Genomic DNA, 21,332 nt, shown 5'->3' on the forward strand with positions numbered 1-21,332 from the left:
GGGTCCCGATCTGTGGTTCCTCTTCGCCTGGCCCCCGGAAGGATGCTGATGCTGCCCAATTGTCGCTACGTTTTCGCCGGATATGGATGTTTCGAGTGAATGGCAAATAACATGGATGCAAATCAAAGGGCGCATGCGCATGCAGCCCGGCGAAGGCGAGACTAATATGTTGTTGTATTGCACCACCAGGCAGGTGTAGTTCCAGTATCTATTCGGTGGTGCAACGTCAGGCTTGCGACAGCGTGTGGAGAGGAACTCGATACTGATCCTGATACCGTTGACGGATGACACCGATACGGGCTGGCCTGGTGGACGGTGGTTGTGATGGTGGCGGCGGCGGTGGTGTTGTTGTAGATAAGGGAGGCATCATGGTGCATGAAGGCGTCCTGGGCAGTGGGCCGCCCGTTTGGCCGCCTACATTATAGTATACAGGGAGTTATCTTGGGCGGGTTTTGCTGTGATATATCATCCATCGACATATCGCGATAACTGGTCAGCTCTGTAACGACCGCCGTCGAAATGCTCCAACACTAGGCCGATGCGTTGATGTGTGGTTGGTGATTGTTGATGTATATACAGAGAACAGTGAACGACAGAGGTGAGTGAGGGTCAGGGGTGGAGCCTCAGCAGCGCCATACCGCGACCCCACACAGGCTATATACACTCCGGCCCTCGCTGTAAATACCGACAGTGGGCACCGGTCCGCCGTGTGTGCATGCATGCTTGCTTTGGCCAATTCTGCGCTCCACTTCTTGTCATGGTACATACAACGCTTTTCTGCTCCTCAAGTCAGGCCGATACTGTAGCGCTTGTTCACTCACCCTCCTTGGGACTTTACCTGATATCAGGCATTACCATCGCTGACTCGAACGACCACTTACCCACACTTTAGCTCACGAGAGCCCTGGCGAGCAGTTATGGCTGTAGGCTGAGCTGTCTGCCACCTTGAGCCCGCACGTCTTGGACAACGATTGTAGAGAAGTGGAGTAGAGGAGCGCATGGTCGACTGCCTGCTGTCAGGACCATGCAACCTCCTGCTGAAAGAGTCTAGAATTGAAGCCTATGTATACAAAAAATATGTCGTTCGTTGCCATGGTATAGAAATATCTCTCTCAAGTCCAATGACTTCTGTCTCGCTGGGTATAAGCATGTCTTCTCACGCGTGAATCTGACAAAAGAACTCGCTGGCTGTGCTGTGTGTCTAATGGGACTGAATGAGAACACGTCAAATCTCTTCATGGCGCGCTCCAAATACGTGGACAAAAACAAAAGAAACCCTGTCAGGAATTATTTCCTCTCTCCGTTGAAGAACTGTGTCCGGGTGAAGAGCTGGCTCGCTCGACTCTTCTTCCACCCTCTCTCCCTCTTCCCCAGTTCCGTCTCCCATGGCACTTCCTCGTTCTTCTTCAGTAAGCCCCCGAGGCCCAAACGCTCTTTCGGACTCTGCATCCATCGCAGTGAAAGAATCGATGGAGTCACCGACGGAGTCACCGACGCCATGCTCTCCATCGATCCTCGCCGTTGATGTGGCGGAAGCAATGATTTCGATGTGACCGGCTGAGCTTGAGCCTCAGTTTCGGAATATGCCAAGGACTGCAGCGCTGGCCGAGACGCATGCTTGCGCGAGGTCTTTGCTGCAGCTTGAAATGCGCGCTGTGGCTTGAGGGAAGCCTTTACTGCGGCTTGTGGTGTACGCTCTGATGTAGGCTTTATTGAAGTCTTTGCCTCAGCCTCGGGTGCACATTCTGATGTTGGCTTGATGTCGGCGACCACTGCAATCGTTGACATGACACACCCTTCCGAGATGGGTGAGATGGGCCGTGGTCGCGAAAAGTTCAACGTCGGCGATGTCGACCGGCTGGTGTTGCTCGACTGCTGTTGCGACTCGACGGATATTGAGCGCGACTTGATATAGGATGGCATCTTGTAGACTTGTGAAACAGTCATCGTCTCCTCGAGTACGGCACCAGGCGAAGAAGATACTACTAGTGTTGGGACTTCGTAGTCGGCCTGTGTTTCTACCTCTGTGTGGATTTCGCTGACGAAGATCTCTGGAGCCGAAGGTAAAGCGAATGTCGGCGTCTGGCAGTCATCCTCTCCTTCCTCCTCGCTCCCAAAGGTCTCTGGTGCCGTCTCCGTTACCAGTGTCGGTGGCGGAGAATCTGCTCGAAACGATGCTTCTTCTGGTGATAGCTCTGGCCATGGTCCCGACAGTAAGTTTGCTCCATTGGTAAACTCAGCTGAAGTCGGAGTCAATGAGAAGGTCTCGCGAAGCGGGCTTCTTGCCGGTACAGGAGGAGGAGGCTCCAGATGAACGTCACTGCCACCATCAAAGATTGCTGATACAGGCGTGTCCGGAAGCTGTAGCTCATTTGCCTCGCCGGCAAGAAATGCTGGATCCCCGGTAGGTATGTGGATAATCGTGATCGGTCGCTCTCTGAACTGGTCATCTCCAAAGTCAGCCTTCGTGAGAGATCCCAGCCCATAATCCATAATGGGACTTTCTGCAACAATTGTCCGATCTTCGGAAGGCGCCAAAGATTCTTCCGAACGTTTCGAGGCTAGCGTTAAGCTCTCCGCACATCGTCGGGAGCTAGATAGCGAGCTTCGACGGACGGATAGCAAAGAATAAGCTGCGGTAGCATCGTGGGCGTCGGCATTGAACTGTGTTGTATAGGGTGGAGGCGTATCTCTCATGCGGATGGCGGGAGGTGCCGCGTCATCTTCAGAATCTTCGTCGGCCGGCGACGCATAGACGGTGGGAGCAAGAATGCTTTCCGCATCCGGCTGTCGCATGATCCTCCCCGAGTCAAGTGACACACCTTTGAACAAAGACTTCCGTCTACTCAAGGTCGTGCGAACATTTTGGACCGTCGGGGCGGGACAGCTGTTGCTTCGGTGCCTGCTTGTTTGTATTTCCACATTCGAAAAGTCAGCGATGAATTGGTCCATGGCTCCGGACTCCACCTCATGCCCTGGCTGGACACTCTCTGTCGGACTTGGGGGCGCTGTTTCCAGCCCGCCCGAATACATCGATCCCAAGGAAAGATCAGTCTCGGATTCAGGCTCTTCGGCGATGGGATGCGCAATATCTGCCATATTCGAATCTGGCAAGAGGAGGCTATCAAAGTACGGTTGGGGGCCCAGCTTCTCCTCGTCAGGTGAAGCCAGATGATCAGATGGCTCGCCATCCCAACATCGCGAGTGCAGCGACATTGGTGTTGAAGGCACGGTAGGAGTCACTATTCGCTCGTATAGGAACGAGTACATCTGAGCGGGAGTGATTGGAGACGGTTCTGCAGGTGTACTTTGCTGGGAGCGTGTAGCAGAAGACCGCCAGGTTGCATACGATTCGCGAATAGGACTTTTCGAAGCTGGAAGCGCCAGGCTGGACATCGCAGTTGGGGTCTTGTTACCTATGCTGGTCATGGAACGAGCACTTCTGATTGCGGGCGAGCGAGAACCACCAGCGCGAACAGCCGCTCGGTTGTCGTGAGAAGTTGGTCCGGCCTGTAAAGCCAGAGGTTGACCTCGCCATCTGGACTTGAATTTGGGAGGATTGTCTGAAGGTTGGGTTTGCGATCTGCTGGAAGTCCTTGGGCGATTTGTTTTTGCGTTGGCTGGCATGATGGTGGGAGTTCCGTGAGTGTCATCGCCGCCACGGACAGAATTGATGGTGGACCGACTCTTTTTCTTCTTCGGCAGCGTGGACAGACCAGTTGCTGAGGTTCGGAGATCCATGGAGGACAGCGACAAGTCCGGATTATGGTAGAAAGGGGTGGGCAGAACTTTGGGTCTACCGTCGTTGGTGTAGTAGTCGTTGAGGGTCAATGGTCCATTGTTATCATGTGAAGTACTTCTGAATCCGTTCGAAGCCGGCGGCAAGGGAATTGAGGACGAGACAGGAATGCGAGATGGTGCATAAGTATTATTATGACCTGTTGAATATGGCATGGCGGGTTAGTGCTTTGGCTGCAGGATGCGCCGGTAGTTAGTCTGCACCACACTTCGACCGTAACCCTGAACTAGTGGGCCGGCAAGTCAGGGCGAGTGATTGGTGTGACCGTGTTTGTGTATAGCGGGAGCAGCTAATAGCGCTGGAGCGAGCGATAGGATAAAGGGAGTGGATTTGTGAAATCGATGTTCGAGGGGGTGAAAGAAGAGTCAAGACCTCGGCGACGGACAGGAACAGACAAACCACCTTGATATGAGAAACCGTCGTATATAATAATAGTCCAAGCAGCCAGCACACACGCTCACGAAACAAGTGCACGCCTTTTTTAAAGTTCCCCGACAGAAAGCATGCTGTCGCCCAGGGATATGGCCTCAAGGGCAGAAAAAGCGTAATAAAGGCACAAGACATCTAGGATTGCCTGCCCAAGCCCACTCAGCTCCTGCATTCTGCATGCGGGGGGTTGCAGAGAGTGAAAGTGTGTACAATTTAGAATCTACCGATCCAGGGACAGGGACACTGGCAAAGAGCCGACGGTGCAGATGCAACAGGACAACAACGAATCAACAGTCAGGACACATCCGGTTTCAGCACTTGGTCGATGCAGGGGCACAAGTATTACTCAAAGTGAGAATGGACTAGTGTAGTGATCGGCCGCTTGGGGGTGTCGGCGGCTGGTTCGGTTGGTTGTTGTCAAGATGTGATGATTATTATTCCATGTCGGGTCAGTCCACGTCCATTCACTCACTACTGTCCTGGTCCTGGCTGCCGCATAGATAGCACGTACATAGCATGGCTACCATTGCTCGAAACAAACTTTAATCTGCGGCAGTCGATGCGATGTTAAAATGGCAGCATACAAACATAAAGCTGCATCAGCGCGGCTCCAGGTCAGATCATCTGCCCTGAGAGTGAGAGACGAGACAGATTCGAGAAAACGTTCCTTGCGTGGATCATTCCATGGTTCATCTCAGATCGCTGCCGGCGAGCTAGGAGAGTTTATTTGATTTCCACGATCCACCCCTGGCTCCATCATCACGACCAAAGGATGCCGTGTCATGTCGTGACTTTGGCCTTGGCCTCCCCAACTACCAGATGATCCATTCTTTCATCCACCCATTCCGTCCAGACGCAGATAATTAGTGAACCGATCTGATATTCGCGATTAAGCCACACCTGCTCGGCGTCGTGCTATCGGGGCTTGATGTGGAGAGTTTTACAACATGCCCTCGTAGCAATTTCCTTCCACTCAGCTTCCAGGGATGCTTACGTAGCCAGTACGGCTTGTGGCTGTATCTGTGTTAATGAATAGAAGTCTCGATCGAAGGCTTTCCTGAACATGGTCCCATGGTCCTGGCCTTCTGGTGCCTGTGCCTGTGCCTGTGCCTGGAGATCCCCAGGTAGGGAGTTGATTAGTTACTTAGCTTAGGGTCTTGGGTGCACTAAACAGCAGCCAACAACGTCGAGGCAGGGCGAAAATGCTGGCTAAACGCTCCGGCTTTCTTCTGAGGCGTAGGCGCCACATGTGGAGAAAAGACAGCTTGTTGTTTTGTTTCATTCTTCTCAATAGCGTCTTGCATAATCCAGCTCGTTCGAGCCAATGGCCTTTCACTGCCCATAAAAGGCCCTGGCTATTACCCGCCCAGACTCCATTCCAGGCCGCGGAAGTAGAGTATCCTGCCATCCCCGGATTACTGACGGTGACGGTGAAGCGGCCCATGCCGGTCAATCCTTTAGGAATTCGTTGCATATTGGTTGCCTTGATTAAACATGTGAAATAGATAGTCAAGATGCTGAATCCGTTCCGACTGTGACAGCTCACGCATACAATCATGTACTATAGTAGTTTTTCAAATAACGTAATCTGGAATAATCGATAGTCCTCCCATCGGATTCCTTTTTCCTTCCCTTGTGTGACAGGGTAGCATTCCTGCATCCCGGGAGAATGGTGACGAGGATCTTGGACTGGCACGTCAACAAGGCCCAGGGATTTGGAAAGCAGATAAAAAGCAAGTCAGGCAGTTGGGGTGTTGTTATTATTATGATAGGAATGTAATAAACATAGCATCCGTACGTACGTACCCATGCCAGGTAAGGGAATGATGGATCATGGCTGGCTGTGTTGAGTGGATGCATGGCTTGAAAATGGCTGAAATGGCTGAAGTAGCAAGGGCGAGTTTTGGCATCCGGGCGGCACTAATGGAACTTCCTCCACAGCCCTGGAACGATCTCCCCACCAACACCAAACACTTTCACACTTTCACTGCATTATTCACTTGCGTCAGTAGTCAGAGTGAGGCGAAGCTCCAACAGCACGACGCGTCGTCGCTTAGCCGATTTCTCGTGTCGCGCCTATCGTCATCTCCACATTCCGATCTCACTCATTCTTCGTCGTTCTCTTCTGCTTCCAGAGTCATGTCAGCTCCCAGTCTGCCTCCGCCAAGCAGAGATGCGGCATCTTCAGGCTGCCTTCCAACGCCGTTGCAGACTTCGACCGATGACGAACAACACAGCACTCCTGATCCTCCTGGACCTCCTGGGGAACCGCAAGCCGATGACCTAGAAAAGCCTCCAGAGTCTCCCTTGACTCCAACCGCCTCTTTTGCAGAGTTGCCAAAGCCAGGACCTCAAAAGTCCAGCTTGCCCTGCCCACAACGCAAGCCTAAGACTACGTTTCCTGCTTCTGATCCTGTCTTGATCGATCAGCCTCAACCCATTCCAATCTCCGACTTTGATGCCGAGACAGACGTGTTGGCCATCCGATCAGCCATTTCCATTCTTCAGATCCAGCGCCAGAAGGCACAGAATGATATCAAGACTCTCGAGCGCATCAAGAAGGCTGCTGTCGCAAGCCCTGAAGAATTTGTTGAAGAACTGAAGTCTGGTCGCACGAGGACACATTTTCCCCAGAATGACTATTTAGGTCCTACTCTAGCCAAGGATTCTACGAACCATGATGATATCACCATGTCAGAGGACGAGAGCGAGCGCGCATCGAATCAAGCCTCGAAGTTCCCGCGAATACCTCAACGACAGAACGTGGTGCGTGTACCGCCTATCAACTGGGACAAGTATCAGCTTGTTGGGGAGTCACTAGACAAGCTTCACGAGCAGCAGAGAAAAGCGCCCAGTTCCCAATGGTCGAAAGACGCCCCGAACGCCCCAGATTATGTCGTTGCAGCCCCGTGGTCGCCTGCTGACAAAATTGATTCGACGACACCTTCGCAACGCAAAGATTCCAAAAAGGCTGCGTGAGGGACGAGAACGTACAGAGATCTCTGTAAAGCTCCAACCGCACATACTACCCGCTCGTAGTTGCACGCAGCAAAAGCATGGATAGTCACGAGTATCATTAACATATTCGCACAATGCGCAAGTCGTATGTACAGCACATTCGACATTATCATGGCTCGTGCCGAGGTACTTAGCATGTCGAGACACTGATAAACAACCTCACAATATCTACAGCGTTGTTCATGCATGGTACATGCCAACAAGGACAATGTGGTTTTACTTGAAGATGATAGGCTGTTGCCGCAAAGGATGCACAAATACTCTTTTATAATGAAGTCATAGCCAACAATCCCGGCGTGTCAACTCTTCTGACGAAGCAGAGCGTTGAACGTTGTGGAGCCGCCCACGAGTCAATCAATGAGCTCGTGTCGCGCGCTTGGTGAAGCTTGTTTAGCATCCCTACCAATGACGCAGCATGATAGGACAAACGTAGCCCATTTGAACAAAGACAGCTGCCAAACATGCTACACGATCCTGTTTCCGGCGATACGCGACGTCAAATATGCTGGGATCAGTCGTGTTACCAGCTATATTCCCTGATCAGGACTCATTCACCCTTCGCCTTGGCCTGCGTAATCGGCCATTTAGGGGTCTCTTTGTTCGTGAAATATGTGAATAAAGTATCGCACGTCCTTCACAGCATGAGCTTCTGTCATATATATCTATATACGTGCAACGTCCCTCAACGATATATACTTAGGTTCTCATTTCGATTGCTGCCAAATACAATATCTCAAAATGCGATTTCAAGCCCTCGTGCCTGTCATTTGCTCCCTCGTAGCTTTCATCCTATCGTTCCTATGTCTCTTCGCGGGAAATAAGCCTGGTTTTATGGAGGACTACAGTCTAATCACTGTCAGTATCCATGATCGTCACTCCAATTCAAGCTATTAATTCCACACCAGATCAACACATCCACGATCGGTCAGGGCTACGTTGACGAGCTCCTCACCAGCGACTCTGACAACCCCCTCGCCGACATCTGGAACCAAATCAGCGAACCTATAGCTGATGCACTCGACGATGGCCTCGAATCGGTTACCGAAGCCCTCGGCCTACAGGACTGGTACTCAGCCCATCTCATGAATTATTGCGACGGCACATACACGCCGACTAGCCAGCCCAACGCCACCATCTCCTCAAGCGACATCCACCAGAACATCAGCAACTGCTCGTCCGCAGCCGCGCTATTCAGCTTCAACCCGAGAGTGGCCCTGGAGCAGAATCTGAATAAGACACGCCTGAACATCACACTCGATGAACTGCACTGGCCCAGCGCGATCGACGACGCAGTAAGCACGCTGCGTGGCGCGTACGAGGCTGTTTTTGTGCTCTACTGTCTCGCCATCGGACTGATATTCTTCTCCTTACTTGGTAGCCTTGTGGGCATCCTCGCTCTAGGCCGTTACACCGCTCTCGGGAATGTTGTACTAGCTGGGCTGGCGTTCCTGGCGGTTGGGCTGGCGAGTGCAGTTGTCACGGCCGTCATTGAGATTGGTGGGAATGCCATTAATAAGTATGGTAACGATGTCAGTATAGAGGCGAAGAAGGGCAGCAAGTTCCTGGCCCTGACATGGGTCGCTACTGCGTTGATGTTTGTGTCAATGGGGACTTGGGTAGTGTTTTGGGTCTTGGGGAGGAGACATTCGAAGAGGGTGTCGGAGAAAGGTTATAGCTCTTAGGCATCCGTGTTATGGAGGAAAGTAGGCGTCGGTCATGAGTTATGGTTTTGTTTTATCTGTTGAGTCACCTTTTAGGAACATTCTGGCGTGGATGACACAGGGCGAGCGCGATACCCATGTTTCAAAACTCTTAATACATAATCTAGCTATAGACATTTACTGAATCACTACCAGGTTAAAAAAAATTGTATATGTTGAGTTGTGTGAGTATTAGGTCGGAGACGCGGTCACGAGCATTTGCAGGCGCCGACGAGTGCCTAGTAATTAGCACCATGCAGACATAACAGAGGGCCCTCCCTCCCGGAACGTGCAAGCTAATCATCCATGGGGGCGACCTCACGTTTCTTCCCACATCAACACACAACGTCGTCAACACATAATACATCCTATCCACCTCTGTTCTCTCCCACGATGTGCAATTCTACAAGCAAAGTAGCATAGTGGAGACTGCCGAGCTGGCACTTGCCTGCTGTCGCCTTCACTTACCGCCTCCATTTCCGACCTGCCGACCACCCCGTGAGTACCGATCACCTCCTCGTCCACGGAGCACCCGCTATCTACCTACCCAATCCTCTGTTCCCAGACGGTTCAATCAACTATCATCCTGGATCTCGTCGGCGGCTTCATCATCATCAATCATCATCACCATGCCAGGCCGACTCGATGCCGCTTCAGGCGCCCTAGGCAAGCGGAAGAGGACAGACGACCCTTCCGATAAACACGCTGCAGCGTACGTATATTACCATCCAAAACCTTCCTTAGACGCGGGTGCTCAATCATACCACGTACAGTATCCTCAAAGCAAAAAGCAGCTCCCTCAGCCTATCCGACCACATGGCCCTCGACACCACCGCTCTCCCGCCATCCCTCTTCGCCCTGAGCCCCCAAACATCAGCAGCACAAAACACATCTCAATCCCAAGCACACCAACCGCCGCCTCGAAGCCGCCGTAAACTCATCCACCGCATCTCCCCAATATCCATACACCCTGCTCCCTCAGCGCCACTACATGTGCTCTCCAAAGTCCTCCAGACGCCCTGCCATCGCTGCCATAAAGCACCCCTGCAGAAGACCGATCTGTCCTCCTATACCGACTGCGCCCGCTGTACAGAGCGCACCTGCGTTGTGTGTATACGGCAGTGTGCATGTGGGCGCAAGATCTGTGCTGACTGTAGTGTTGAAGAGGGCGTGGACGGCGACGTGTACTGTCTCGACTGCTTCGGCGCAATACAAGATGTCGACATAACGGGGTCTGAAGAGGCCTGCGGGGGTACAACTTTCGAGGACAGTGGTCGGATGGCGGATGTGGATCGGGAAATGGAAGAAGGGTGATATTAGAGTGAAGTGAAGGTTGGGTGCAGAAGATGGACCCTGGGTTCTGTCGATTTCCCACGAGGCGGAGGACTCGTGGGTGCCATGCGAGAGGGACAAAGGGGACAGTCCCGACAGGGCACGATCTGAACGAGACGGGTATATTGACAACATTGTTTATCGCCACGTGCACCCACGCGACATTGTTCAGGCGGCCTTTGTTTTGCGTTTTCAAACGGGTCATGTCACAGAACCGGCGTTTCGAGCTTTCGCCTCTGGAGCATCCTCGTTTTGCGTCTTTTCAGATTACTCTTTCAAACCTGCGCGTCGAAACGCGACATATCCTCAGTATCATCCCGTCCAGATTAACAACGATATGATATCCTTTCCGAGCGCTTGGTTGTCTATTCACGCATGTACATATTCATGAGGCGAAGTGCGGTCTACATAGCTTAGCGATTTGCACATATCTTATGTCTTGTTCTTTGCTTGTTCGAATCTCCCAGATATATCTTTATTTTCTCACTATGAGAGACCATTGTCCGTATCCATATATATATGAATATATATATATATATATATATATATGATCTAATAGTACGCCCCTACGCCCTCCGGAAACGCTCCTGGCACTACGCTATCGTCGTCCCCACTACTCTCCCCTTCCTCGACCCGGTCCCCGCTCTCCGGCGGCGCCCTCATCCGCGCAACCTCCTCCGCATCCAAGACCGGCACCTTCCACGGCCTCAACATCTCCCTCAACGGATCCCGCCCACTCGGCATCCCCGCCAGTAGCGCCGCATACCCAGGTATCGTCTGCACCCCAATCGTATCATTCGTCTTCATCCACTTCCTCTCCAGATCGTCCAGTATCAGCGCCTCCTCGGCACGCCCGCCGTCCGCACCCCACGCCGTATGCGTCTGCACCTTCTTCGCCTCGCGGCTCTCCTTCCATGAGCTCTTCAGCTTCGCCAACCCGCTGCGCTTGGCCCCCGTGTCCGCGTCCGCGTCTTCGCTGCCGGCCACGGCCAAGCCCAGCTCGGTCTTCGCGCCGCGTAGCCATGCGATGCCAAGCCCGACTTTCGCATCTGCTTCGGCGTCGACGCCGAGGAATCGTGCTGCTCTGGCGCGTGCGGTGCGGCGGACGGCGTCGGCGTAGCGCGCGAGACGTTCGTCGATGCTCCTGCCTGTCCCTCCGCCTGTGCTCGTGCTCGCGGCGGAGAACAGCGAGTGTGCGCGGGAAGCGTGGGCGGCGGCTTCGAGACAGCAGCGCGCGAACAGGCCGGCGCGCACCTTACCCAGACTGGGCGCCTTGTACATCCATTCGGTGCTGCTCTTGCTGCGGGCCTCGGCCAGGGCGGCTGGATAGGGATCGTCCTTTGCGACGAAGAGGAGCGTTGCATCGGCGAGGGTGAGGGATTGGAGGGCGGAGATGGCGGAGGGTGAAATGTCTGCGACGGGAGGGGTGGGCGCGGACTGGGTGCGCGGCAGTAGGTAAGTGAGAATGGAGTGGGCGTCGAGCATGCTGCGGAGGGCTTTGGCGTGTTGTGCGCTGCGGGTGGTGAGCGAGAAAGAGTCTGGGGTATCGGCGAGAAGGACTCGGAGGTGTGTGCGGGCAGCGAGGATGTGTGCGAGGGCGAGTGTGAGGAGGGTGAATGCGAGTTCGGATTCGAGGCTTTTCAGGCGGACGCGACCAGCGCGTGCAGATTCTCTCTCAGTCTTGCTGCTGCTGCCACCGCCATCTTTCTCTTTGTCTTTGGACTGCGTGCTCGGGAGATTTAAGTTGAGGCCTGGGGTGCTGGACAGTACGGGTTTCCATTCCACGATGACTTCGCTGACGAGCACAACATCGAGCTCTTCGCCGGCCACGGCCTTGCCAGAGAGGCCAGCATCGAGGGCGAAGAGGTAGGGGAGGTATGCCGTAATGGCCTGTATGAGCTGTGGGAGTTGCGATTGTTGCTGGGCGGGAGGTGTGCGTTTCCAGGATTTGAGGCATTGGCGTAGAGAGTGACGGTGCGTTGTTGCTGTGAGTGGGAGAGAGGGATGAGTGTAGGAGGTTAGAGACTGGGATAGAGGCGTCGCACTGGTGGTGGGAAGTTGGAAGGGATACGGCATTGCGCCGTTCAAGTATCGATCCCGAGAGTCAAGGTTTCAGCATCTGTCAATTGAGTGAGTATGTTGTATCATCACAGCCATGAAATGAATGCTGTTCGTACCTTCAAACTACGTCGTGTGGGGTTCATGATTCGCGGGGCTGAGAGACGTCAGTGCTAGACACCCAATCATATAGCTCGGTGTTGTTATCACGTGAAGTGAATTGCTCAATATCGCCCTGATATCTATGCACATAGACGATCATAGTACGAGGTTGCTGATACTGCTACTGAATTTACAGCTATAGTTCGTGTAGATAGTCTTTTGCGAACTTCTGGAACGCCACGGGTTGGAGCCCCTCGATTCAGAGTAGCTTAAGCTGATATCGATATATGTACAATATGTCCATCTACCCATTATGTAGATTCTCTTTCTTTTAAGCAGTGGCTTGAATGTAGTCGTATGATCCAACGAGTTCTGGTCTCGTATATGCGTTGATCGGGGTGTTAGGTGACTATATTAATCTTTCTTCGGGGCGTAATTCATTTGCTCGAACAGATGTCCCTTGATCTTTGACTCCTTCAACAGCTCGAAGTATCGTTCTATACAGACATGAGAATTAGCGATTGTGCATGATTAGTCTCGGTCTTGATTTGATACAGGTCCGGGGCGTTTGTGTCCATCCGTCTTCCCTTCTCTTCCCTCTAAGGCGCATATCTTGATTGTTACGAGGTCCTAGGCTTACCTCTTAGCTTTCCACACTTCTCGAGATGATTTACTCCCTCTGTGTAGTAGCACTTCGCCAGCTCCTCCCGTACTAGTCGTCCCATCATGACCTTAACCCATTGCTCGCGGATGACGGAATCCTGAGCCGCCTTGAGTGCATTCGTATCGTCGTAATCAACGCCGTCGAAGGTCGGTGGAACCTTAGGTGCCTTCTCGGCAAACGCCTTTGAAATTGGGGTCGGCATTGGAGCGTCCTGAGATCTGGTATGAGTGTCGTGGTTGTAATCTCGCTGCGAGGTCGATATGGGGTTGTAGACGCGCAATTGAAGGTTACAGAGACTTGCGCCGTCTTCAGGCGGTGATACGAAGTCGACACGACAGGTTATGTTCAGCGTTGCGCGGTGTAAAGATCAAGATGATGAGTGCAGGACTTCGTGAGGTCGGAGCGTGGAAGTTCGGAGCAAGAGCTACGAGGCTTGGCAAAGTCAACTTTGGTTGTGCCACTGCTCAGCAGAATACTCCACTCCTGCGATGTATTTATTATAGAGAAGTTGGATTCTCAGGTCGCCTGGACCTCTGGTCTACCAGGCATTGATCTGAACGACTTCTCATCCCAGCAAGCTGCCTTCAAGGTGAGACCAGCCAGTGTCACAGTCCGCGACACTTTCATTGGTCTTCACCATCGCAATTCTACGAAGTGCATCCAGGAAACTATAAATCATATATGCGATAGCATCAGGTATCAAGCGAACGAATCGAGATACTTCTAATGATTGATTTTCATTCGATCTATTTGCTGTCCGTCGCAACGATATTGTCAATGGACAGAATTATAGCCTTGTCCCTTCTTCACAAAGCGATAGTACAACTTTTCTATCACAACGCCGCTTGAGCATTTCCAGTCCCAGTAAGATAGAGCAACATTCTGCAATGAGGTATGGGGTTCCAGAGCTCTCTAGATATATCATACCACCTATAAAGTAATAGCTAGGCAAGCGGGGGCTTCAAAATCTGTGTCTCAGGCAATTCAAGCATGCCCGAAGATTACAGTCTTGACACTCGAATATGTACCGTCTGAATAGGCTATGACATCCGCGACACTCGATAAAGTCCTTGCCATTGACAGCAAAATATCTATCAAATCTGCCTCCGTTGGGTCTGTGTTCGCAGTCCAATTGAAGAGGACTTGGCCATACCGGTGCTTCTCGAGCTCGTACATTTCCTGACCTGGAATTTGGATCCGTATAGATGATTCGGTCGACCCTCGCGTGGTCACATTGACACGTCTTCCATACCTTGCCGCATTCATAGCAGAACTGGGCACCACAGGGACATCTATAGGATTAGTGAAATGAACACAGACTGACATCTAAGCACTTACTCAATGTGATTGCATCCGGCATCGATTGCTACCATGTGCCGGCACTTCAAGCACTGCTGCCATTCCTTCTCCTGTGCCGTCGAGAGTAACGACTTGGTGTCTTTATCCTCGGGACAGAGTCCATCGTGTTGGGGGCTCTTGCATACAGCACAGGTCTTGCGGTTGCATCCCCGACAAGTACCAACACTGGCCTGTATTCTGTCTGGTGGGATGAATCGGTGGCATAGCTCTTCTGAACAGTATGTCGGATTCGGCGTCGAGAGCTCAATTCTTCGGATTTCGAATTCGGCCAAAAAGTCTCTCGTGAAAAAGTCTTGAACTGAGCTCAGAGGAATGTGACCCTTACAACAGCGAGGTGGAAACAAGCCACTGTCGGTCATCGATGCTTCAAACATCCCACGAAGACAATCACGACAGTAATTATGTGGTTCTGGCTGGCAGGAGAGCCGGATCACATCAAAATGATGAAAGGACTCGCCACACGACGAGCATTCATGTCGGACGATCTCTTGAGCCTTTCCTTTGCCTTTCCCCAACCGTGCCATTGACGACTCTCCTTTTACAGAGTTGTCGTCGCTATGCTCGTTTTTTACCAGAATATGCGAAGCTGAGTCATCCCAGTCAAGAAGACGTAGTCCAGAAGTGATCTCAGTGACAACACGCTCATCATCATGTACAGCAGAGATGACGAGCGCACAGTCATCAAAGAATCTAGTGGACATGTCGCGGTCTTGTACATTGACCTGCTTTCCTCCTAGGCGACACGCAAGTTCGTGGTCTTGGCTCGCGGTTCTGTCTTGTTGAACGAGGCGAATGATCTCGGTGCGATTTTGTCTTTCTTCCCGAAGAGAGTTACCAAGAAATTCAAGGGCGCATTTTCGATCATCGACTATTCGAATGTTTGCCTCGAGCTCTGCTCTAAAAGTTTCGAGAGCATTGTCAATGCCGTCACTATCGTCGGTGCTTGCAAGAATCGTGTTGATATCTTCGAGCCACAGCCTATAGGCCAACTCGATAGACGCAGGATCCATGTTTGATGAAGGTAAGATGAATGAAATGGATGAACAAGGCCGATCAAAAACTGCAGCCACTGCCGTTTCTCTGCCATCGCAGCACCAGCACCAGACAACAACACTATAGGACGAAGTGAACAAGTTGCAGTTCACTTGTCCTGAGACCTTAGAACAACACCGCGACACTAGCTGCCATGTTCGATGCCAAGTGATCAGAAAAGTTGTGTTATGACCTTATCTTGGCGTTAAACATCAGATAAAGTGATCCTCTAGATTGAAATAATAGTTATAACACTTGGAGCAAGTTCTTTGATTAGTGCTCAGGAACATAGAGTTCAGTATCCAGGACTGAAGCCCAGGGTTCTACGACCAAGGTGCAAAGAAATCTCAACCTCTCTCAAAAATATCTTCCATCCCATTCTACATGCCCTTGCTGCTCTTTCCGGCCCTGATATATCGTTAGTGAACAGTTCGAGCGGCAATATCCACTTTCTACTCACCAAGTCCATTCAACATCAATGCCAATACCACCATTAAGAAAGCATTGCACAGTCCCAAAATAATCACCAGCCGCTTCTGCCGGTTGACAACATATTCTCTTCTGAAACCATCCACTTTCAGCTCGCAATGAATGACAAGCCTTCCCTTTCGACCTTTACCACGGCTTGTAGAAATGGTCGTGTAGCGGTCGGGCATGTGGCAGCCAGGGCACAGCATGTTGTCTTGCTTCTCGAAGTCGAGTGCTTGGAGTTCTTCGAGAGATTTGAACGCCCTAGAGGTCACGATATGCATGTGAAAGTCATGGGGTGGACCGTCCTCGAGAGGAAAAATATAGGTTGGTGCTTTCAGGGAGGTGGTCGACTTCATGACTTTGCTAGGTCCTGCGACTGCTCGCTTTTTCTCATTGGCAGATCTTGAAGGCGACATGGTCGTTGCTGAAGAGCGAGAAAGGGGGTAACAAGCAAGATAGGGAGTAAAGAGCGAGAGAGGGAGCAAAGTGGAAGATGAGGTCTTGAGACCCCCTTGTTAACGTTCAATTGATATAATTCATCTCAATTGAAATAGGGAAGGGACAGTTCTCAAACGCAGTTGTAGCATGTCATCTTTCACTCCTATATCATGGGCTATACACGCATCCTGGTTCCATGATAGCGTCCACAGTCCACCTGTTACCGTGTCGTATTCGACCCCTGTTTTCAATCTCGGGTGACTAAACTTCTCGATAATGAATACTGCGGGCATATGGTGTAATGTTCTATGGGTCCCCGCATTGATCAAATCTGTTTTTCCATTCGAGAGTAGTGAATAAAATGTATGTGTTGATTTATCTCGAACTATATGAGACTGCGCTTACTCCCGGGAAGGGAGACTTCAAGGTACGACAGACAGGAAAATGACAGCACCGCAACTATGTTCGCGTAGTTTGTGAGTTCCATTAGAGAGCTTACATGATGGTAAATGTCACACATCTGAAGCTAAGTATTAGTGTATGCATGGGTTTAGCACGGCTGGGCCTACGAGAAAGGACTGTTTGTTGTTCAGCATAATGATCCTGTATTGAGTTGTGATGTAAGTCTAGTACCTTTTTTAGGTCCTCGAGTGCCTAATTCGCCCTGCGTACTGATGGTGATCAAAATCATCCTCCAGCGAAGCGGATGCCGTAGAGTTTCAGTTGACGACATCTTCTTCCCCTGGCCTACTCTATGATACCCAGTTCTTCATGAGTGTGAGTGTCATATAGTGGTATAGACATACTAGCATGTCTTCATGCCGCAAAAACGTATCGCTCTCAGTACTTTCGTCCTTCATCTAGTACCGGTACCTGGTGGAATAGTCCTTTGGACTGACTACCAGACCGCGTCCCTTCTTCGCCCCTCGATATATGGCCTCAATGATATCAATAAGCTCCTGCTTGTCCTCCAACACCCAGTTCAGCTTATTGTTGTTACCCGTGCCGAAATCACACATCATGTGTTTGTTGCGGTAGAAGAACATGATCGTCATTGGGTCGTACAGTTCGTACATTTGGTTGAAGTCGGACACTTCGTCGAGATCGCAAAGGTATACGACGGCAAAGTTCTTGACGCGGTCGGCGATTTTGTAAAGGACTTCGTCTTGTCGCATGCAGTCCGGGTCATAGTCTCGACCGAAGCGGATCACCACGAGCCGCTCCTCCTCTGACATGATGGCTTGGTCCACATGCCAGCCGGTGCGGAGATGAGGAAGAACGACAGAACCCATAGCTAGCTGTGTAAGGGTCGGAAGCTGAAGGTGTTAGGAGGTTGATGGGTGTATAAAACTACTACATACTCAGCCATGTCTGAGAGTTGGATGTTATCTAATCGCACGTGACGCCAAGATTTCACGATTCTCCGCAAAAAAGTACTCGACAATCTTGCCATTTTGCGATCACCGGCCAACAAACCCACAAAGAACATTCTAACTCGCCACCATGCCTCAGAACGAGTATATCGAGCGCTGGCAAAAACAGCACGGCAAGCGCCTCGATCACGAAGAGCGCAAGCGCAAACGCACTGCCCGCGAAGGCCACAAAGCCAGCAAAGATGCACAGAATCTGCGTGGCCTGCGGGCCAAACTGTACGCACAGAAGCGGCACAAGGAGAAGATACAGATGAAGAAGACGATCAAAGCCCACGAGGAGCGCAATGTCAAGTCGTCCGATGCCGCAGAGCCCGGCACCACACCCCTTCCACAATATCTGATGGATCGTTCCAACGAGAAGAATGCTAAGGCATTGAGCTCGGCAATCAAGCAGAAGCGGAATGAGAAGGCGGCACGGTTCAGCGTGCCACTACCAAAAGTCAAGGGCATAAGTGAGGAGGAGATGTTCAAGGTGGTCAAAACGGGTGCGAAGACGAAGAAGAAGAGCTGGAAACGCATGATAACAAAGCCAACGTTTGTCGGGCCTGATTTTACTCGTCGTCCGGTCAAGTATGAGCGCTTCATCCGGCCGATGGGTCTGCGGTACAAGAAGGCAAATGTGACACACCCAGAATTGAGTGTGACAGTCCAGTTGCCGATCATTAGTGTCAAGAAGAATCCACAGAACCCGATGTATACGCAATTGGGCGTGCTTACCAAGGGTACGATCATTGAAGTCAATGTGTCGGAACTAGGATTGGTCACAGCTGGCGGCAAGGTGGTATGGGGTCGATATGCACAAGTCACGAATAATCCAGAGAACGATGGCTGCATAAATGCGTAAGTGATCATGCACCGATACAATGAACTATCCCCTGACATGATATAGTCTGCTTCTCGTCTAAATTTTATTACGATCGGATCCACATGGTATACAGCATCGTTGGCGTCTGGTGTTCAGGATTATGGCTGCTAAATTTGGGAGTTCAAGTCTCTCTAAAGCCACTCAGGGGTTTGAAAGGGTAAAAGGTTTCAAAATTATTGCTGCATACCAATAGCGGATATAGATTGGCAATGAAAACTGCCTCAACTGAAGTAGTTGAAGGATGCCGTGGCAATATCGTCCACAAATGCATCGCTTTTATCCAACTCCAAACGTAACCCGTGTGCGCTTAGTGCAAGGAATGATATGTACAAAGTTGCTACCAGAGGCTCCCCAGAACAGATCGTGGAATGATAAGAGAGAAACTGCCAGAACTATGCAGCACCGTAGCGCCATGCTCGCAGAATTCCAAGGGATGGGAGATGATACAGTGCGATGTGGACACATGCAACCACTTGTCCGGTATCATGAAACAAGAAACAGATGAGAATCGTAAAAAGTCATCATACTTCAACAGAGCTCTAATCCTCATCCACAAGGTGATCTTGTAAGTCCCGGATCTTAGCATAAAAGCTTGCAGGATACTGCCGTATCTCTTCGTCGGTCGGAGGTGCCTTGTTGGGATCTCTAAATCTTAACGCGACGCGTTGAATGATTTGAGCGAGGACGTCTTGGGAGATCCTCAAGTCTTCATTGCTATCTGGGTTCAAAAATGTATCCTGTTCACCCAACATTTCCGGAATCGTCGGTCGTTTATCCGGGTCTCGGTTCAAGCACCGCCGAAGTGTGTAACGAAGGCTGGAGGGTACGCGCACGTCACCCACGCCTCTACTAGGAAATTCAATTTTGAAGCTGTGATCGACGATTGCCATAACGCGCCGTATTTGGGATGAGATGTGAGCAAATGGAGGGCGACCATATACCATTTGGTACAAGATACATCCCATACTCCATACGTCACTAGGCTTCCCTAGCTTCATCATTTTCCCGATGGAGGATCTGCCGGAGCCACGGTGGACTGCATTGGTGTCCTCCAAAGACTCTGGTGACATGTAGTTCGGTGTACCCACATGGCTGTCGCGGTGAACATTTACAGTGTTGTCGATGTCGATAGCGTTGGCAATGCCAAAGTCAATAAGCTTCAGTCGGCCTTGGACCAGCAGAAAATTGGCCGGTTTTAGATCTGAGTGGACGATGTCGAAATCGTGTACTGCTTGAACACATTCAAGCATTTCTTTCCAGTAGTAGCGTGTAAACGTAGGATCAAACTTTGAGCTTTCGTTGTCGAGCTTGAGACGAAGAGTTTTAGCCAGATCGGATTCACCAATCTCCATCAACTGAGAACACATCAGTAAGGCTTCATAGGAAATACTGTTCAAATTAACATACCACACTAAGACGTTGCTTGTCCTCGTCTACTTCATAATCGAACAGTCGCACAACTCGATCGACATCTTCGAGCTTCTTGAGAAGCTGGATCTCGCCCTTGTAGCCGCGCACAGCACTTTCATCGGCATCTTCCAGTTTGACCAGTTTCAAAGCAAACATCTTTGCATTTTCGGCCATCACTCGGTATACATCGGAGCTTCCGCCTTTACCGATCTTTCCCATCTGAGAGTATATCTTCCCGTTCACCATGATGTGATTCTTCCGTCTTTTCGTCTTTGTGGTTGAGGCACCACCCGCAGCAGTAGCTGTCTCTAGGACTGACATCTTCGGCGGCGGTGGGGGTGCGGGCCTCAGAGGAGTATTCGCACTTAGGGAAGCAAGAGGAACATGCCTTTCCTCCCTGGATTCCCTCGTCTCCCTTGATATTGAGTCGATCATCGCTACAGGACTGTCTTTCCTCATAGCCGTCATTGGTACATTCTCCTGATCTTGTGAAGGTGGCGCCTCGTCTTCTCCTTGCAGCGTTCGCTTCTGTCTTCGCATAGGAGCTCCCTTGACATTAACCCTCTTGATCCTCATTGACAGCGCCGGTGTTATGTGTGATTCAGGCTTTGGTGTATTCGATGCTGAAGGGTCCCTCGTAATTCGTAGCTTTGGTTCACGTCGTTGTCGTTCCGGTGAATTGATTGCGTTATGGGCGATAATCTCCTCTGCGTACTTGCTTAGACTTGGAGCTGGTCCCTCGTCGTCTGAGCTGTCACCAACGTGGATGCTCTGCAGCATAGGCGCATTGTCCGTGAAGCCCTGCGACATGCCCAGCGCAGCCAGAGGAGACTCTCGCCTACTTTGCATCATCCGCGTTGATGCATGTCGAGTAACCCTGCCGTTGCCATATGAAGGTAGCGGTGTCGGAGACGCCGCGGCCATCGAAGCTATATTTTATGGTATATGGCGGCGCGTCGCGAAGCAAAATCCGGATAAATGAATGTTGAAGGTGTTGACTATCGGTCCATAGGATATTCGGCACCAAAGGATGTAGGTTAGCAGGCAAAAATCCAAAGTCGTCGCGTCGTGAAACATGCGGGCCCGTGAGAGGTCAGAAGTTGACATCCCTATGCGGAAGTGAAGCCAAGCTAGAGTTGCGCCAGCAACAACTCGGTGTAAACAATGGTGATTAAGCGAATATGCCTCCTGCCGTCATTAGCGTTGCGAACACGAGACTAAT

General features: G+C 51.2%; 11 protein-coding genes across 11 annotated transcripts; 4 read left to right on the top strand and 7 right to left on the bottom strand.

The window, feature by feature from the left end:
* Positions 1-1,014: 1,014 nt before the first annotated feature.
* Positions 1,015-4,301, bottom strand: EJ05DRAFT_480582 (uncharacterized protein). Its single transcript, XM_033744894.1, has one exon. It carries the CDS (start codon positions 3,952-3,954, stop codon positions 1,288-1,290), a length of 2,667 nt encoding a protein of 888 aa, XP_033595675.1. The 5' UTR covers positions 3,955-4,301; the 3' UTR covers positions 1,015-1,287.
* Positions 4,302-6,106: 1,805 nt separating this feature from the next.
* On the top strand, positions 6,107-7,207 carry EJ05DRAFT_490280 (uncharacterized protein; the record flags this gene model as incomplete). Its single annotated transcript, XM_033745864.1, has 1 exon — positions 6,107-7,207. The coding sequence occupies one exon, from the start codon at positions 6,107-6,109 to the stop codon at positions 7,205-7,207; it is 1,101 nt and encodes a 366-aa protein (XP_033595676.1).
* A 777-nt stretch (positions 7,208-7,984) lies between these two features.
* EJ05DRAFT_445273 (uncharacterized protein) lies at positions 7,985-8,928 on the top strand (the record flags this gene model as incomplete). Its single annotated transcript, XM_033742171.1, has 2 exons — positions 7,985-8,101; positions 8,152-8,928. 2 exons carry the CDS (start codon positions 7,985-7,987, stop codon positions 8,926-8,928), a joined length of 894 nt encoding a protein of 297 aa, XP_033595677.1.
* Positions 8,929-9,575: 647 nt separating this feature from the next.
* Positions 9,576-10,260, top strand: EJ05DRAFT_490282 (uncharacterized protein; the record flags this gene model as incomplete). The annotated part of the gene is made up of 2 exons (XM_033745865.1): positions 9,576-9,658; positions 9,720-10,260. The coding sequence occupies 2 exons, from the start codon at positions 9,576-9,578 to the stop codon at positions 10,258-10,260; spliced, it is 624 nt and encodes a 207-aa protein (XP_033595678.1).
* A 570-nt stretch (positions 10,261-10,830) lies between these two features.
* Positions 10,831-12,354, bottom strand: EJ05DRAFT_445150 (uncharacterized protein; the record flags this gene model as incomplete). Its single annotated transcript, XM_033742164.1, has 3 exons — positions 10,831-11,318; positions 11,409-11,965; positions 12,044-12,354. The coding sequence occupies 3 exons, from the start codon at positions 12,352-12,354 to the stop codon at positions 10,831-10,833; spliced, it is 1,356 nt and encodes a 451-aa protein (XP_033595679.1).
* Positions 12,355-12,852: 498 nt separating this feature from the next.
* EJ05DRAFT_505237 (uncharacterized protein) lies at positions 12,853-13,304 on the bottom strand (the record flags this gene model as incomplete). Its single annotated transcript, XM_033747683.1, has 2 exons — positions 12,853-12,935; positions 13,079-13,304. The coding sequence occupies 2 exons, from the start codon at positions 13,302-13,304 to the stop codon at positions 12,853-12,855; spliced, it is 309 nt and encodes a 102-aa protein (XP_033595680.1).
* Positions 13,305-13,909: 605 nt separating this feature from the next.
* On the bottom strand, positions 13,910-14,995 carry EJ05DRAFT_458195 (uncharacterized protein). The gene is made up of 2 exons (XM_033742549.1): positions 14,441-14,995; positions 13,910-14,394 (listed from the first exon to the last, which is right to left on the bottom strand). Exons 1-2 carry the CDS (start codon positions 14,983-14,985, stop codon positions 14,064-14,066), a joined length of 876 nt encoding a protein of 291 aa, XP_033595681.1. The 5' UTR covers positions 14,986-14,995; the 3' UTR covers positions 13,910-14,063.
* A 793-nt stretch (positions 14,996-15,788) lies between these two features.
* On the bottom strand, positions 15,789-16,380 carry EJ05DRAFT_505239 (uncharacterized protein; the record flags this gene model as incomplete). The annotated part of the gene is made up of 2 exons (XM_033747684.1): positions 15,789-15,901; positions 15,954-16,380. The coding sequence occupies 2 exons, from the start codon at positions 16,378-16,380 to the stop codon at positions 15,789-15,791; spliced, it is 540 nt and encodes a 179-aa protein (XP_033595682.1).
* A 604-nt stretch (positions 16,381-16,984) lies between these two features.
* EJ05DRAFT_480589 (4A/4B type thioredoxin-like protein) lies at positions 16,985-17,701 on the bottom strand. The gene has a single exon (XM_033744895.1). The coding sequence runs from the start codon at positions 17,692-17,694 to the stop codon at positions 17,263-17,265; it is 432 nt and encodes a 143-aa protein (XP_033595683.1). The 5' UTR covers positions 17,695-17,701; the 3' UTR covers positions 16,985-17,262.
* A 154-nt stretch (positions 17,702-17,855) lies between these two features.
* Positions 17,856-18,841, top strand: EJ05DRAFT_223807 (ribosome biogenesis protein NSA2). Its single transcript, XM_033739921.1, has 2 exons — positions 17,856-18,675; positions 18,725-18,841. The coding sequence occupies exons 1-2, from the start codon at positions 17,906-17,908 to the stop codon at positions 18,738-18,740; spliced, it is 786 nt and encodes a 261-aa protein (XP_033595684.1). The 5' UTR covers positions 17,856-17,905; the 3' UTR covers positions 18,741-18,841.
* Positions 18,842-19,239: 398 nt separating this feature from the next.
* On the bottom strand, positions 19,240-21,034 carry EJ05DRAFT_445254 (kinase-like protein; the record flags this gene model as incomplete). Its single annotated transcript, XM_033742170.1, has 2 exons — positions 19,240-20,055; positions 20,108-21,034. The coding sequence occupies 2 exons, from the start codon at positions 21,032-21,034 to the stop codon at positions 19,240-19,242; spliced, it is 1,743 nt and encodes a 580-aa protein (XP_033595685.1).
* Positions 21,035-21,332: the final 298 nt, after the last annotated feature.

The sequence above is a fragment of the Pseudovirgaria hyperparasitica genome (genome assembly GCF_010093815.1).
Source record: "Pseudovirgaria hyperparasitica strain CBS 121739 unplaced genomic scaffold EJ05scaffold_21, whole genome shotgun sequence".
NCBI lineage: Eukaryota > Fungi > Ascomycota > Dothideomycetes > Acrospermales > Acrospermaceae > Pseudovirgaria > Pseudovirgaria hyperparasitica.